At 36.6% G+C, this 17,876-nt stretch overlaps 2 protein-coding genes across 4 annotated transcripts; one reads left to right on the top strand and one right to left on the bottom strand.

Moving 5' to 3' along the window:
- Window positions 1-3,957: 3,957 nt before the first annotated feature.
- LOC124155699 lies at window positions 3,958-9,044 on the bottom strand. Of its 2 annotated transcripts, XM_046529730.1 has the most exons (5): window positions 8,961-9,044; window positions 8,429-8,571; window positions 8,152-8,341; window positions 7,709-7,899; window positions 3,958-5,615 (listed from the first exon to the last, which is right to left on the bottom strand). In XM_046529730.1, the coding sequence occupies exons 3-5, from the start codon at window positions 8,337-8,339 to the stop codon at window positions 5,449-5,451; spliced, it is 546 nt and encodes a 181-aa protein (XP_046385686.1). In that variant the 5' UTR covers window positions 8,340-8,341; window positions 8,429-8,571; window positions 8,961-9,044; the 3' UTR covers window positions 3,958-5,448. The 2 variants fall into 2 exon arrangements, with proteins under 2 accessions (XP_046385686.1, XP_046385689.1); XM_046529733.1 differs by lacking the exon at window positions 8,429-8,571.
- A 51-nt stretch (window positions 9,045-9,095) lies between these two features.
- Window positions 9,096-16,663, top strand: LOC124155698 (cell growth-regulating nucleolar protein). Of its 2 annotated transcripts, none has more exons than XM_046529729.1 (4): window positions 9,096-9,187; window positions 10,375-10,609; window positions 15,121-15,742; window positions 16,197-16,663. In XM_046529729.1, the coding sequence occupies exons 2-4, from the start codon at window positions 10,481-10,483 to the stop codon at window positions 16,469-16,471; spliced, it is 1,026 nt and encodes a 341-aa protein (XP_046385685.1). In that variant the 5' UTR covers window positions 9,096-9,187; window positions 10,375-10,480; the 3' UTR covers window positions 16,472-16,663. The 2 variants fall into 2 exon arrangements, with proteins under 2 accessions (XP_046385685.1, XP_046385684.1); XM_046529728.1 differs by lacking the exon at window positions 9,096-9,187 and adding an exon at window positions 9,868-10,295.
- The last annotated feature ends 1,213 nt before the right edge of the window (window positions 16,664-17,876 follow it).

Raw genomic sequence — 17,876 nt, 5'->3', positions numbered from 1 at the left:
GAAGCCTTATGTGACAAAAATTGATGGCCTTAACCTTTTTTCAGTTAAATTGATTGTATCCCAAAATCATGTCAAGCAGGTCTCTGCTTCTCCACTATTGCTTCGTCTTCTTCATTGCACCACGTGGTTTGGTGTTGTTTACTTTCTAGTTAGCCATGCCATTCCTTATTTCCAACCCCCTAGAAGCTAAAACCTATACTTGGCACTGCACCCTGAGGTCAGCACCTGGCTCAGGTCTGAGAGAGATATATATGCTATTCTTGCTAAAATGTAAAATATAAAAGTATTCGTTACTAAAAGCCTCACTATTATTTGGAACTTAATACAGTTGAGGACCTCAAATCCGGAATCCAGAAACCCGGTAAACCCGAAATCCAGAACATTTGAAAATTCCTCTGCGTAGTGTATTGACTTGGCACCTCGTGGCACCACTCTCCAAGCCTTGTTCTGGGATGAGTAGGAATTTAGCAATACTACGAACATACGCTAAGAACCTTGTCAGGGACGCATAAGGATATGAAATATCAAGTACAAGAGCCTGAGCACATGTATAAATTAATTAATTTACTAAATATACAATGAAGACCAGAAATCCAGAAGCCCTTCGGTCCCAAGCTTTCTGGATTCGAGGTCCTCAACTGTACGATTACAGTGACTCTTTTATAGTGTTTTTGAAATAACAGAATAAAATGCCTAAGAACATTTAGGCTAAAAGTAGATTTGTTAGGTAGTAAAAGGGGAGGGAAATCAAGAGCCATGCAATGCATATTTCTTTGCCCAGAATTTCCTTGAGCAGGCCTGACCCCAACTGTCAATACATTATGCACTAGTCAGGTTCGGATTTACCTGCAAAATAGGCACGCGCCTACGGGCATCGCAGTCCAAGGGGCACCTTCTGTCACCTCATGCGAGTGCCTACGCCTTATCATGAAAATTGGGGAGGGGGGCTCAAGCGAGGAGGGGTGCACAATAGGCTGGTGCGAAAAAACTCAAGTTACAAATTTCGTGTCGTAATAGCACGGAAAAGTTGCGATACGTTAGTACAAGAAAAACAAAAAAAGAATTATTAAAATCGGTCGTCATCTTCCAATCCCGCAAAGCACCTGAAAAAATGACGAAAATGAAAAAAAATGTTTTTTTTTTCATTGTAAAAAAATGAAATAAAATTAATATCTTTTAACGCCACAGCAAAAAATGGTTACAAATAGCATAGGTTATTATTAATATATGCATATTTATGGTTTTAAACTGTTATTACCGATCGCACCAGATCATTAAAAATGTATTAATTTTGCAATTTTGCCGGTTTTTCAGAGTTGTGTAATAATTACTTAAGGTAATATTTTAGGCTAAAATACATGTTTGATTATGCAGCTCTTCCTTTGTTTATATATATGATTTAATTATATTTAAACAATCCAGAACTCACCGCGGAGAGGTGGCTGCACTTTGAGTTCTACCCACACCCTCCATCCATCCAACTAATGAGGGTTACTGCTATTTATAATATTAAAATTTTTTGTCCTTCTTTTAAATTTTAGCTTGTGAAAACTACTTTGTACTGCGATTTTGTGGTGAAGTCGGGCATAATGGACCTTGATTTGAATATAGCCCTAATAAATCCATTTCTGGATCGATAGCCACAAAGCTTAAGGGATGCCTCAGTTACCAATTTCACACACGGCTCCATTGCTTGCCTGTGATGTAGGAAGTTATAATATCCCAATCCTGTTTATCACCAGATTCAATGAAGGAAGCTATTTCTTCATTAGCAATTATTCTCATAAGAAGAAGTGGAGTAGATAGTTTGACTACATTGGGTGCTTTCCATTCATGTGACTCACGAGTCGACTTGTGTTGACTCACGGAAACTGTTTAAAACTCTCCTATTCCTGTGCGTTACCGTTTGTTGACTTGTGTCACAACAGTCGGCGACACACACAGAATGGAACACGAAAACCGCGACCCAAGTCGACTTGTGTCAATGAATGGAAAGCACCTATTCCAGGCAATCAATTCTATACAGTCATTTATTTCGAAGTTCATGGCAGGAGTAATGAAGTTTCCGATAGGTTTGCTTTTATTTAAGTCTGTCTGGCCTTAAATACTCTTTTTAGCCCTAGCTCTCTAATGTGCCTTCTGTAATCAAAAACCATCGCCATCAATACGTTCTCTGCGTGGTCAAATTTAGAGTTCCATTCAATAACAGGGAAAACTACTTTCTTTTAATATTCAGGTATGTATCGAGAGGTTTCCATTGCTCTGTCCACACGAGTCATCGAGCATGTAAAATTGGTCCAGGATCATGGTTTGGTAAGTCATTTGGAAATTCAGCACTTGTGATTGCTTGTCTAATGTCAATAAGGTATCTTTTGTCCTTGCTCAAAATTTATCTATCAACTTGTAGAATTTCACATTGAATTGCTTGGAATTGCAGAATTGGAAGCTTTCCATTACCATTCAGATTAGTCCAATTGGCCCACTAAATGATTTTTGGCCACTTGTTTCACCATCTAAATACTGAAAAATATAACAAAAGTAATTCAATGAAATGAAGTAAACCAACTGCCCACTGCAGCGAAGGTCCAATGTTTCCTACGAGCTTTCTAATAGTGCACCTTTCCATCTAATGTTGATGTTTGTGCCATCACAGCAAACTAACCCTAAGTACTCTAATGATACTCCTTGATCAGAGAGATAAGATAATATGGAGACCACTATATCTTTAGCAGACCCGGAGCTTGGAGAAACATGACTCAAATACACAAAATCCGGTTCTTTTATTAGAGACTGGTGATCCGCTTTAACTGTCCGGCAGTACTCTTTCAATTCAATCATTTCTATTACTATGGTATTGTATATCCTTCCGTCAAAGTATAGCCCGTGTAGATCACCTAGATCAAGATGGATTTGCTGTATATCGCTAATAATATTTCTCTTTTCCCTTCTAATTCTACATCAGTCAATGAACTTAGAAGTATATTCTTCAGTTATAACACCATTGTCTACAAATACACTTGATGCTATAGCAGCAGCTGCACGGTGAGATACCCCGTATTGATCACAATGAAAAGCTGTAGTTTATAAATTTACCCTAATTTGCCATGGTGATTTATATTTTTTTGGATGTACTAGGCATGTGATCTTCCTGGTCAACAAATTTCTCCTTGATTGTTGAACTTTGCGTTGCGTCATTTAAAACCTCAACATCTTCACTTTCGGTTTCAATAGGGTTAACATGCTGCCTTTTTAAGGTGCAATTTTGCCTTTCAATTCTAGTGGCCAGTTTTATTGTCATTTTGATCTAAAGGACTATTTAAAACTTCGCAAAAATTATCCTCAAGTAATTATTACAAAACTCGGAAAAACCGGCAAAATTGCAAAATTTATACATTTTTAATGATCTGGTGTGATCGGTAATAACAGTTTAAAACCATAAATATGCATATATTAATAATAAACTATGCTATTTGTAACCATTTTTTGCTGTTGCGTTAAAAGATATTAATTTTGTTTCATTTTTTTACAACGAAAAAAAAAACAATTTCTTTCATTTTCGTCATTTTTTCAGGTGCTTTGCGGGATCGGAAGATGACGTCCGATTTTAATAATTCTTTTTTTGTTTTTCTTCTACTAACGTATCGCAACTTTTCCGCGCTATTACGACACGAAATTTGTAACTTGAGTTTTTTCGCACCACCCTAGTGCACAATGGAGAGGTGCCTAAAACGTAACTTTGGGTAAATCCGGCCCTGGCAGTGGTCCAATAATAGTAAGAGATACATATTTTTGGGTAAAAGCAAGCTTTTGACTAGCAAGCAGTAGAGTGCTTACACAGTTACAATGAGTTTCAGAGGGAGTTTGGATTTTTTAAAAATGAGAGCATATTCAAATGTAACACAAAAATACCCAAAATTCGACCCCTTTACCCCAAATTAATCTATAAAAATAACATTGTCACCTTTAGTCAAACTAATTTTATTTCACACATAGAGAGTAAACATAGTATATAAAACAGTTTTTGATAGAAGTTCAATGGAATGGAATCACTCGGATTTCACAAAAATACATTATTTAGGGAGATTACAAATATATATGGTCATAATTCCATGCATCGTATAAAAAATGTTCATAGCAAATATTCTAAAAACTGGAAATGCTTCTTTTAAAAAATAATTATGAAAATTTAAGATCTCATTCAATATCTTTCAATACAAATATATATGACCATAATTCCACGAATCATACAAAAATAATGTCCATAGCAAATATTCTAAAAACTGGAAATGCTTCTTTTAAAAAAATAATTATGAAACTTTATGATCTCATTTAATATCTTTCAATATGAATTCAATAGCAACAGCAAAGCTTAGAATAAAATCAGATATAAAATCTCTCATAAAATATTTACCTGTAGCATCTTTGATGCACATCTTCCATGGTGTACATTATTTTAATTACAAGGATGAGGACAGCAGGGTCGACTCATAGAATGAAAATTACCATATTTTCTCAAGTTATTGGATCACAGTTTTTTTACCAACGCTTTATGCTGAATAGGATGAGTAGCCATTAAATCATCTTCATTTCCAATCCTGACATATAATTTAATTCCTAGAATTAATTCAAAATGTAATTCCAGTCCAATTTTATATTCATAGTTAGGCTGTCAAAATGGTTCACTTCTTTGGCACTCCTTGCCTAAATATTTTTGATCTAAGCAAAATGATACATAAATGAGTTTCAGACAGAGATAGATGCTGACAAAACGGGGGAAGGAAGAAGGTAAGATTCTGAGAAATATAGAAAATGCAAAACACAATTAGGAACTGGATAATGAATTTTAAGCCATCTATACAGGACAAAATTTGTATTTCATCTAAAGATGATACCCAGACTCAACATTTCAAATTTAAAACCCTCTGAAAAAACTTCTCATTAGGCAAAATTTATAGTACCTGTTAATGGGAAATGTCCCCTTCATGAAAGTTATTTCTCATACATACACTATTGCTCGCAGCTAACCCATTGAACAGATGAAAAAAGTCCAAAGAATTCATTCACTAATTATTTAAGTGATTATGATCTAAAACATTTGTAAATCTCAGTAGTTATGAGTAAATGATGGGAACTAAAAGATATGAACAAGAATATCTTCCAAATTCATTCCTATGTCAAAGAACTGTAATCACTGACTAATTAAACACAACTCTTATCCATGATACCAAAGATGAAACATGGAAACTCTCATCTAACCATTGAGAACCATGTCAGGCAATAATCAGAATATTTAACTCCAAGCCTCATCTACTCCAGTACTCATCAGATGCTAAGTACAGGAATCAGAATGTGAGGAACTAAGACTCAACTGTGAACAGCAGCCATAAATGCTCTTGACATCACCCAATGATAATCTATGTCACTCACGTTGTGAGGAAATAGAATAGTTCATTTAAGGTAATAATTTTTTAGGTTTTCCATGATTGCACTCCTCTGAAAAGTAACTTCTTTCTTACAGAACGATGTCAGCAAAAAAGGGCATTCGTAGTCCACCGATTCAGTACACCTTGTTTTGTTGTTTTCCCTTGCAAAACGGAACTCAGAATTTGACTTAACTGAAATGAAAGAAATGATACTGGACATTATTTTAAAACAAATATCTATGGCAAAAATTGAAATGGCAACCATGTAAAATGAACCACTCCATGTATTTATATTTTTAAAAAATACTACTGACAAAAATAGCACCATAGTTGGAGTGAAAGATCCCACACCTACCACTACAACAAAGAACATTAGAGAAATTATAGCATGAATCTGAGAAGAGATTAATCTTAACCTATGACTGTTATATCTCAAAAGGGACAGTGAAAACTGGGCTTTTGATGAACTGAAACTTTAAATAATGAGATAAGGCTCTCAAATGAACAAATAGAGTGAGATTTGGTTCTCAGGCATTATTTTGCATGTGTTTCATACCCTCCATTCAGCTTCTTTTTGACCCATTGAACTAATGGGGGACGTTCAAGTAAACAAAGACAGATTTAACAGGGGGGGGGGGGAATGGGGGCATATGCCACCTCCCCCCCAGACACTTAAAAAATAGACAAGATTTTTAATATGGTTATCATTAAGTTCCTTTTTTTTTGTGTATTACGGAGCCTCAATCATTTAATTTCATATTAATAACTGACATATTAATATAAAGATAATATTTCATTTAAAGTAATTGTTGCACGTTGTTTTTAATCTCAATTATGAGAAGATCATTTGCCTGCAAGGCCCTCATGCCCTCTCCCCAGAAAAAAACACCTGGATCCACCCTTGCAAGTATATTGCGCATACCCTGGGGGAAGGGGGTTAATAGTCTACTTTTACTGAGAAGTTGGAAGGTACGGCAACAATGTGATGTACTGTCAAAAAATCTTCTGAAGTTCAGTATCATTTCAAAAAAAAATAAACAAACAAAACATCATTGAATAAATGAGGCCACAGTTAAATTACTACTAATGTAATACAAGAAGGTCTTACTCTCAAGTGCAGCATGATATACAGGTCAATTAATATTTAGCTGATTTTGAGCTCAACCTCGAAAGATAATGTTTATTTGAACTGATTACACGCATATACAAGACAATGATATCTTATGGTATAAACGAGTTACAATCGTGGCTATGGAATGTTCAGCATGCGGGCATTCGTATCTGCCACTGGTCTATGATCATACAAAAATCTAGCTAACCAAGGGACAAAATTTTATTAGGACTTCTTTCAGATTCAAGTTTTTCTTGTACAGTAATTTGGACATTTCGCCAGCTCCGTAATACACAAAACAAAACAAACCATAATGATAACCATATTAAAAATCTTGCCTATTTTTTTTAAGTGTCTGGGGGGGCAATGTCTCCCCTCGTTTTGCCACTGCCTCAAGAAACTGTGAATGACTGCAGGAGAAATGTCCAAATTACTGTACTAGAAAAACTTAAATCTGAAAGAGGTCCTTATAAAATTTTGTCCCTTGGTTAGTTAGATCTATGTATGATCATAGACCAGTGGCAGATACGACTGCCCGCATTGCTGAGCCACGATTGTAACTTGTTTAAATCATAAGATATCATTGTCTTGTATATGCGTATAATCAGTTCAAATAAAACTATCTTAAACTTTGCACTTAACTTTATTATTTGTTATGGCACAAGTATGGGTAGCTCAAAATATCTTTTGCACCCCTCGCTCCCCCCAACTTGAGTTTTTTCTGTGTCCATTACTATCATAGACCTTGAAAACTCATAAATTTCAGATCAAAGCAATTCAAGTTTTAGGACTATGGATCAACATGTGGTGAAAAAGCTGCACTTGTATTCCATTATCCACCCAATTGCTATCCATTATCCAACCAAATTTATCCATTAATATATCAGAAGATATGACACCACCTATCAATTCATTACATATCATTCCAAGACACCAAAGGATAGCAATATATTTATAAATAATTCTAGAATTGTTCATTGTGTATCACCGCAGAACATGGTAGGGATCAATTTGGATCAGCACCTCCTGAACTGAATGAATCCATTTTCACGGCTTGAAATGTTATTTTTTCCAGGAGCAATCAGGGAAAAAAATGTATGCATGTGCTAATCAACTCACAAATAGTTTTTGGGCAATTAAACTACTTTAGGTTAATTTAAGCTCCAATACTTACAGCAAAAGACTGAAAGGAAGCAAGTCCGATGCTCAGAGAGTATAACATAATCATTCCCATCAGGTTTGACGATGAAGTGGCCTTTTGAAAGATTTTTAATGGATGGATATTGGGATAGATGTTCCGCATATTCAGCAATATATTCCCAATGGTCGTAGTTACCCTTTTCCATTATAATATCGAATCCAGTTCTGCAAAAGGATAACATTTCAACTAATACAATGACGAAATATTTTTGATATAAAAAATTATTTCATACATTACTGCTATCACAAAAAAATATCTATCAATGCATACACTCTAAATTATTGAACGAAGTGGCGTAGCCAGGAATTTCGTTCGGGGGGGTTCAAAAGCATGGGGGAAGTTTTTGAAAAACGTAAATGGTGTTGTATATGAGTCAAATAATAATAAAAGAAACGGCTAAAAGTATTTATACTTACATAGTTGGATTGAGATGCTTCATGTTACTGAAATCAGCCACATGTTCCCACACTACCATTGGATCTGACTGATTAACTACAAATTGGAATGTCACAACATTCCGAGTTCTGCGAGCGAGCAAGAATAAAATTATTCCAGCTAGGCACACCAGTGCAATTTTTTTCTTGTGCCAACGATGAGTCCTCATAACTTGAAGAAAGAATAAAAAATATTAAAATTGATAGAATAATTCATTCATGGCTAATTACAGGCGAATGGAAATCTAACAAGACGGACTTGCAAATGTTACCCCAGCGCAGACACGCCTACACAAAAAAACCGGAAGCTGTAATCTCTGCTCTATTTTCTTCCGACGGAAAAATTTATCCGACGTAAAACGCCTGGAACATCATACGAGTGGAGCTGCTCTCTTCCATAAGCTAAGGAGTTACCATAATGTATTCAAATGAAAAATACATGAGAAATCCAGCGGATGTGATCCGAGGACTGCAGCTCATTAGAGAAGAGGATGACACAAGGATGCTAAATTATTCAGTGTTGGCTAAACAACCCTCGTACTCTAATGAAATGTTTGATGACTTCCTAAAACAAGTAATTTTTTCCGGCATTGAAGATTCGTGCGAGGGGAAAGTGAATATTTACCCGTACGAATGGGATAAAATCATTACCCATACATAAGTAACGTGAGTGACGCAAAAAAATATGGATTCAACTTGTTTATGCCAATGAAATCGGCGAATCGGCGTTAGAAACTTACTACCATTAATATAAATTAAAATGCACCCCGTAGTATGCCGCAATTACTCACTTTCTTTAACTCTTAAACCAGCCACATTATGATGAAAATGTCAACAAAACTTTTAAGTCGTTTCAAAACAAATAAACAAAACAGTATCGAATAAATGAGGCGGTTCGTTTGCCTACCACGAGAATCATCTGCCCAACATCCGTGAACGCGAACCGAGACGTTGAGGGTTCAAGCAAAAATGTATCTTGAAAGGACTTGAGACAATCGCAGTTCTGAATTAGAATCTGGTAAGCTACCATCAATTGCGATAAGGTGTGGCAGAATCAGCGCAATGTTTGACGAATGTGAGAACGCCCAATTTCAAAACTCCGTGTGCTATAGTTTACCCGTATATGATTGAGTGGCATTAGATTTATTTTTTGTAAATATAACTCCACTTATTCTGTGTTGTTATGAAGTACTATAATTGATATGTGAAATAAATTCGTAAACCGTAGATGGAAGAGGTTATTGATGATGTTCACGGAAATCTCTAAGTTATGGGAAATAATTTGTGGCATTAGAAAAAACTGATCAGGTGTGCTTATCGGGAATAATTTTATTCCTAGTTGCTCGCGGACACATTTTTCCTCAATCAAACCATCGACAGCCTTATTTAGCATTACAATAATTGTTGGTTTCAGGAAATAGCTCGAATACGGCAAACTAATCGAAATATGTTACTTGGTGTAACCAGTGTAACCCTTTTCAACAGTGGAATATAATAATAATCTTGTTTTTAATAGCCGAATACTTGGAAATTGGAGCGAAGGCACAGCCTCAACAAAGACTTTTTGGCGTTTGTTTAGACTGTGGCGAAGGTGTACAGTAAAGGGTATGTGATCGTTGTACAGTAATTCGAATGATTCGAATACTATCATGACCGCGGTACGTTGCGGATAAGGGAGGCAACAAGACGAAAATATTCAAAGTGACAATCGAAATTGGAATCACCTGCCATGCGTTCGGTGGTCGAAATTTCTTGTATTGTAACCGGTGAAATCTTCATTCGCAAATTTCTCTGTCTTCTCTGAGTAGTCTTGCGTGATTAATTTTTTGCAAGAAATCAAACTAATTAATGCGAGCTATTTCTGTTTAAGACTTAACATAAATCATTGTACATAGCCGTTCTTTCTGTGTTTTTGAATTTTAACCTTAGTTTTACACGTGGTCCATCTGGAGCGATTACATTGTGAACTTTCCTCGGATCTGAGTCTATTTTATATATAAGATGGTGTTCTTTACGTGTAATCATTGTGGAAGCTCATTAAAGAAAAATAGAGTTGAAAAACATTATGCCGTTGAATGTCGTAAGCCTCCATCAGTTTCGTGTATGGATTGCTTTAAAGATTTTTTGTGAGTACATTTTGCATAATTATTCTTCGTATTCGTGCATAAAGTGTCAATCTCAATGCTAATTTCTTCCGAATTTCAGTGGTGAAGAGTATGTGAGCCATAATAAATGCGTCACGGAGCAGCAAAAGTATTCGGGAAAGCCTCTGGATGATACGGCGCAGCTTGGGAAGGGCGAAAGAAAACAAATGGAATGGGTGGAAACTGTGAGGCAAATTATTGAGAGCAAGGGTTCCTCCCTTACCCCTCAGGAGCGGCAGGTTTTGGAGAAAATGAAAGACTTTGAAAACATTCCAAGAAAGAAGAAAAAGTTTGAGGTAACTTTATTTACGTGTAATCTTCATTAGATATTGTTTTTACCTCGTGACCATTTAATACAAAGGAGTTTAATGAAGTTAATCGTTTTCGGTGTCAGTAATTGAAATTTTCGCACAATCTTACGTGCAAATCAATTTTTTACGTTCATTTTACGCTCCCCTTGCGGCTGATTTAGCAATAATAATTGTTTGCATATCTGCTGTTATATATGAAAAACTATTGCTTTAAGTTACCTCTCAATAGTTACAGTTATATCTTAGGAGACATGGGAATGGTCCGTCGTTCCTTTTCAAATGAAGTCTTGAGCAATGAAATGGATATGTAGGGGATCAACTGTATAATTTTCCTTATACCCTGCTTTTTTTAATCACCTGCCTTAATTTTCGACTTTGCTGTAGAATTAGTAAACTTTAAAGGGGGAAAGTAGGCGTTGTGGATTCAGGATATTGCTCTAAGTTCATGTCCAAGTTATTTTGCCATTACACCCAATTATTATAATTTACCGTTTTTCTAAAGTCAATACACATCGGATAAATTTGAGTTTACTACTCTAACTCACAAACCTGGAATGTTTTATTATTAATTCTTCGAGAAATGATGCCTTTTAATTACTGCTATGATTGATTCCTAGTTGCCAGTTATTTGTTATGGACTGCTTGTCAGTGATCATTATGTGTAAGGTTATTATGGTTGTATATCATGAGACTTATCAGCAATCAAGAAAGAAGAAAAGACCAATAGGATGAGGAAGAAGGCAGAAATGAATTTAGGCTTATTGAACGTGAGGAAAATGATGAGGGTGATGCGTCATCATAAGGGAGATGGAGAAAAAGAGATATTATAGGACTGTGTGAGGTGAGATTGATGGGTAATGGGGTCTAATGGAGTGAATGCTATTAGTGGTGGAGAGGAAAGTCAACAAGGGATAGCTTTAGTATTAAATGGAAGCTGGGTACGAGAGTGGCAGGTATAGATTAGGTAAGTGATAGGATTCTGGTGGGAGAAATAGAGAACATTTGCTCCATGTTTCTAACTAAATACTTACATAGACGCCAAAAATTTCCCAATTGAAAACTACTGAGTTTGGGCGGCTCGATATTCTGCCTTTGCTCAGCTCTCCGGAACATACAAGAAATTTTCCCTTGAAAAGATGGAGGAGTAGGCTGTGACACAACGCACATGCAGTGGGCCTTGAAGCAGGGCTGGACAATGCGGAAAAGGTAGTCAAAATTCACTCCACATCAACTGCCCAAATGGTTATGTAATACAGGAGTTGAATTTCGACTAATAAATAGGTGCGTAAGAATTAAGGAGGCATGCAACATCCTCTGAACCATGTGATAGGTTTTTCGAGGTTTTAAGATCAGAAAAATGTCCGCAGATCAGTGTGTGTGCAGCATCTAGTCATCCATCACAGAGACTTGATCCATGGAAGCTATGATTCATTGCATGATACTTTACCCACTACACCACCGAAATGTTTGGGCTCTGAGGCAGTCTCAATGCCCATTATGTCGGCTGTGTCCACAGCTGTCCCGACGATAGTAAACTCCATTCCATGTGAGTCGTGGGCGAAGCACACTTCAGAGAATATGGGGAAGAATTCGTAGCTGATCTTTAGCATGTTGTCATAATGCGATGGATGTGATTATTTCCCTGGTATAAGGGGCATATAGCTTTTAAAATTCCCAGCTGTATCAGAGCATTACGAGGGCAAAATTGTGGAAGACAAGTAGTTCCTGAGCTGGCCGCTTTCAGACGCCAATAAGCTTTTCGTTAATTTTTTCCGCCACTGTATAAGCATCATTAAGGGTGGAGGTCCACATGGAAGAATACAGAGGATAATGGAAGATACCAGATAATTAAGGTATACCGGGACTAGCCACGGTGATAACTTTATGAGAGCCACCCGCAATGCACAAATTGTGCAAAACATCCACAGAGGAAAAAATCATTCGCCTTTACCGGTTACCAGATAGATAACACAATGGTAAGGCAAGAGGTTTAGAAATAGTGTGAAAAACTGTAGCACCTTCCCTGAGGTGGATGGGCATTCAGATCACAGTCTAGTTCTTATGAAATGCAGTGTAAGATTCAAAAGACTTATGAGAATTGCAACGGCAAGAAGTAGGAACGTAAAGCTCTGAAGGGTACGATGAGGATAGAATACCAGGAACTAGTGGAGAATCGTATCCAGGGGACTGGAAATGAACAGACTCTGGAGGAAGGGTAAGATAATATTAAAACTTGGATAATCAAAGCAGCCAAGAGGTCCAATGGGTATGCTGACAGTAGAATGATAAAGAAACAGTGGATAACAGAGGAAATGAGAAATGTGTGGACACAGAGGAGGGAAAAAAGATGAATAGGCTAATAAATAATGATAGGCCACATACAGTCACGAAAGAGTCACCTATCCCTCCAATTTATGCCCATTTTATTGAGAATGACCATTTACCTCGCTTCACCCACTTTATGAAATGCTTAATCTCAAAAATCCATGAAGCAGGCATGCACGTTTTGGATATATTCAAGGTTCCTTTTTTGAAACCAAAATGATCATCACCAAAATGCATTTTTATCCTTGCCACCATTCGCCAATTTGAAACCCTCAGAACCTCTTTGGCCATGTGTGATATTAGGCTAATAGTCCCATAAACTCACCATTCTACAGCTTTCTTCTGTTTCGCAGAGGAATTAGAACTGTTTTCACAAAATCCTCCAACCAAAATCCCTCCTCAGAGATACAGCATACTAGTTCTTCTAAACCTTCTCTTTCCAACCCTTCCTAAATTCTCCCAAAGCTCACACAGGATATTGTTAACCAGGGTTCCCACTCGATCTAAATTATAAAATTCACTGTTATTTCCGGTTTTCACGGTCTAAATGTCTTCAAATTCATGGTTTGTAGATAAACCATTTTAGGCAGAAATATTGGTCATTGAAATATAATCATCAGCTGCACGTTAACTAAAACTTAAACAAACGTGACAGACGCTGTGAATGCTAACGCAGCAATGAAAGTGCTATCTCTCCTGGCGTCACATATCATTTGCAAAAATGGCTCTAACTAAAGGTTGTGAGTGGGAAAATAGAGGGACCAGGGTGCCAGGGAGTTAAGAAGAGTCTGTACCTATTTTCACAAGTGTCAATAAAATTTGGTTACCAGTCTTCCAGCTTTGGTACAGGCTTAAGTGCAATGTGTCATCATGGCACACAGACCAATAATTGCGAGGAATATGGCTAGAGTATTAATAACATAAAGACCAGGTTATGCAGTTTTTTTAAAGAATTGAGAGTGAGGAAAGTGAGACTCAAGGTAAAAGTAGGTGGACAAAAGCTTGAGCAGGTGGATCAAGTGCTCGGTGGATCAACATGGGTGTGAGGAGAGGCACCTTCTGGATGAGATACAAAGGAAACAGAAGGTATTGATGGACAAGTACTGAGTAGGGAAAGGATGTTGAGGGTAGAATGTAGAGAAAATGAAGGAAGATAATAAAATTTTTCGGTAGAATGAAAAGGAGTAGATCATATAGTGATTAAACACTTTGCGTGCCATGGACGTAATATTACATCCTGCTAATCCTTCTGAGGATTGCCATGGACGTAATATTACGTCCTGCTAATCCTTCTGAGGATTGCCATGGATGTAATATTACGTCTTTCCATTTAATTGGCTTTGTATGCGTGAAGCCGTAATATTTCGCCCGTGGTACTTTTCCAGTTTACTGCTTAGGGGTTCTGTTTTTTCAAAAATCAACTGCTCCATGGAAAAAGAGTTGAATTTATGTCTTGAGGTCGAATAGTCCTCTGTAGCTACCGGCATCCTCATCTAGGGCCACTTAGTGTGAAAATTCTTTGGGCCAATTCGTTGAGGGTGCATTGACCCTTTTTATCATCCAGGGGTTATAAAGCTTTGCTTGGAACAATGCTTTTTTATGATTTCCATGCTTTAAATAGTTCAAATTGAGCGTATTATGCATGCTATGGCGATACGTCATATGTTGCAACTTTTTTATTTTTCAAAAACGGTGGGTTTTCATTGTTAAATTATATATTTAAAAATTAGCAATAAATGTTATTCAACTCATTCATAAAGAAGAGCAAAGTCCATTTTTATTGAAATGCACATCGATATAAATGTATTTCTGATACTAATGTTTTAAAAAATGTACGAATATAGTAAAAAATGGCTGGATTTTTCAGTAGGGCTTTAAATTTAGCAGCCGGCACTCAAAGTATTAAAGAGGGGAGTCCATGAGGGAGGGAAGTGTGACAGAATACTTCGTAAGTTCTCCATGCAAATCTACCAAAATTGGTAGAATACTTTCATAATAATATCTTGAACTTGAGAAACTTTATTTGCTCTCTTCATTATTCTTCAATTCGCTTTTATTTTTTGATGGTCGAGGCTATTTTATCAAAAAGTTACTATTTTATGCTTATCTAGTCATATCAAAAATGTATGTCAGAGATGTGGTGTGAAAAAATGGGTTATTTTTTATTTTAGAACTTCCTGAAAAATGCCTTTGGCCGGTTTGTAGATTCACGCACAGTAGAAAAAGTGTGGTCCCTTCTGGAGGCTCATAAAGTGGACACCAGCAAGAAGGAAGAGATTAAATCCAAGGAAAATGCAAAATCCCCTTCTCAAGTGGAGGAGAAAGAGCCTGAGGTAGAGGGAAAGGCTGAACCAGAAGCTGAAGATGCTGCTCAGAGCTCTCCCAAGGAAACAGAAAAGCTAAGCAAGAAGGAGAAAAAAGAAAGGAAGAAGAAGCAGAAGTATGAGTTGGAATTGGAGAGTATTTCAAAAGAGAAAGAAGCTCTAGATTGTGATAAAAACCTTGGTGAGGTTGATATGGAGCTTGATGAAGGGGAGAATCCAGAAGATGAAAGTAGTGGAAAGAAGAAGAAGAGCAAGAAAAAGAAGGATAAGGTTGAAGATGAGCAGAATGTGGAGGAGAGTAATGAAGCTGCAGTGGCCAATGGTAATGACAAGAGAGGAGAGAAAAAGAAGGGAAAGCGGAAGCATAATGGTCATGTAGAGGATGAAGGGGGCGTAAAGAAGAAGATGAAAGGAGGTAGCGTGGAGGAAGATGAGGCTGTGAATGAGGATGCTGCAGTGACGCAGACAGGTATGAAATTCTTCTTTATGATATCGGTGGTTGATTAAGGCTGATTTATAGAAAATATTAGCTCAAAATACCTGGGATATTCATTAACCCCTAGAGTGCGGGAATGTTTTTATTCGTTTTACATGCTCACTGCAGCATTTATCCACAAAAAATTATTGCTACCTGGATATCTTGCACTTAGACACTTTCCCTCACCGTAAGGATCACCACCAGACCAGCCCTTAAGGCAGGGGTGCCTCCTGAACAGGTTCTGCACTGGTTGGCAGCTAAACTCCCACAGTCTAAGGGTTAAAAAAATTAATGCATGCTACTGAATTTAAGGAAATAGGAATTGTAAGATAAAGTGCTTCTGGTGGAAGTGTATTACATCTACTTTGTGTTGTTGTGAAGATATGTTCTACTTTGCATTGATATTACGTCATATTTCTTTCTACAATGGAAATTTTATTTTCAGATGTTAATGGTGATACTGGAGATGAGATAAAGAAGAAGGGCAAGTTCAAGTGGGATAAGACGATTCTGGCTATTCTTGAAGCTGTGTCTGAGCATGAATTACCTGTGAAACGTTTAAGGAAGAAAGTTTTAGCTGAGTATCAAGAAGCAGTGGCAGAGGGAAAATGCCAAGAACTCTCTTTTGAGGAATCTTTGGGCATGTTTGAGCGAAAACTACATAAAATTCCAGGTGTTAAAGTTCATAAAGAGAAAGCTAAGTTATCCAAGAGCACGTGATTCCCAACTATTTTGTTTTGTGATGAACTTTATTACGCTGGGAAAATTTGAGTATTGTCTCTCAAGAGGATTTCCCTAAAGAGTGATTTGTTATTTCTTATAGAAACTTATTTTTTTAAGTTTACTGATTATGTGGTCAATATTTACCATGTACATGAAATAAATTGTGTGATTTTCCAATTTTTCCTTTAACACTAGTTCATTTTTGTTATCAAAGTTACATTATGCACACAACTTGAACTATGTTTAAGTTTGTTTCTCTTAGGAATGACTTAAACTATCACTGAAAAAATTCTGTGATTAAGTTTATCTGTAGGTAAAAAATCTGCATTAAATTAAGTATCAGAAATTATGGATAATTGCATGGAGTTCAGCTATTACGTGGTATCCAAATTCATGATGCAAGGGATTGGTAGAGACTTAAGTTTTTTCTGTCTGTTCCTGCTGATTATTCAACTTGGCAGTGGGGTAGCGAGGGGGGGTCGGGAACCCCCACCCCTGGAAGTATGAAAAAACAATTACTTTGTTTCACCATAAAAGAAAACAAAATATTGAAAAATCATAAATTTACATAAAATTTCCTTGATAAATGAAGTTTTTTCGATTAGGAAAAATTGTAAAATTAGTTTAAAATCCTCTACTTAGTATCCTGTTTTTTAAAAAAATTTTTATTTTAGAATCCCCCCTCCCCTCACCCTTGGAGCAGAGCTTAGTATATATTTCTGAATGGACTTTGAAGCAAGACTTGCTGCATTTTATTGAAGCATGCTTGATTCCCGACTGTGCCCTAATTTACCTATGACAATACCTTAAGCATTCTTTCAGGTCTGATATCTAATCCAAATATTTTGTGATTTATAAGTGCAATTTGTATCTAAATCTAAGGAAGTGCAGGTTTTGATTAGTGGATTTATCCTTCTCATACGTGATGCTTCATTGCAGGGACTAAATTTATTTCATGGGTATTCCAGTGATTCTGATCTCAAAATGGCTATTATAGGCATTTTGTTTTATACGCAAATATTTTCTTGACATTATAAGACTGCGAGCACAAAATTCAATCGTTCGTCACAATAAATGATCTTTGGTTTTTCCAGCGAAAATACAGCCCCTATGAAAAAATTGTATAAACCTGTTTCAAAATTTTATACAATTTATACAATTGCCATGGTAATTGTATAAAATTTTGAAACAGGTTTATACAATTTTTTCATTGGGGAGGAGTGAGAAATCATCATGGGTTTCCCACTGCATTTATGGTGTGATGGATACCAAAGTTGGTGATTCGTGCTGAAGAAGTCAGCTGACTACGATATCCTACTCCTACTACCAATGGTTTTTCAGTCATTATTATCAATGTAACAAATGGTCACCCAAGCATTCAGTTTTCACTTCGAGCCACAGC

This window comes from Ischnura elegans, chromosome 3 (genome assembly GCF_921293095.1).
Source record: "Ischnura elegans chromosome 3, ioIscEleg1.1, whole genome shotgun sequence".
NCBI lineage: Eukaryota > Metazoa > Arthropoda > Insecta > Odonata > Coenagrionidae > Ischnura > Ischnura elegans.
The sequence above is the reverse complement of the archived record's forward strand: the minus strand, read 5'-3'. Positions and strand labels throughout refer to the sequence as shown.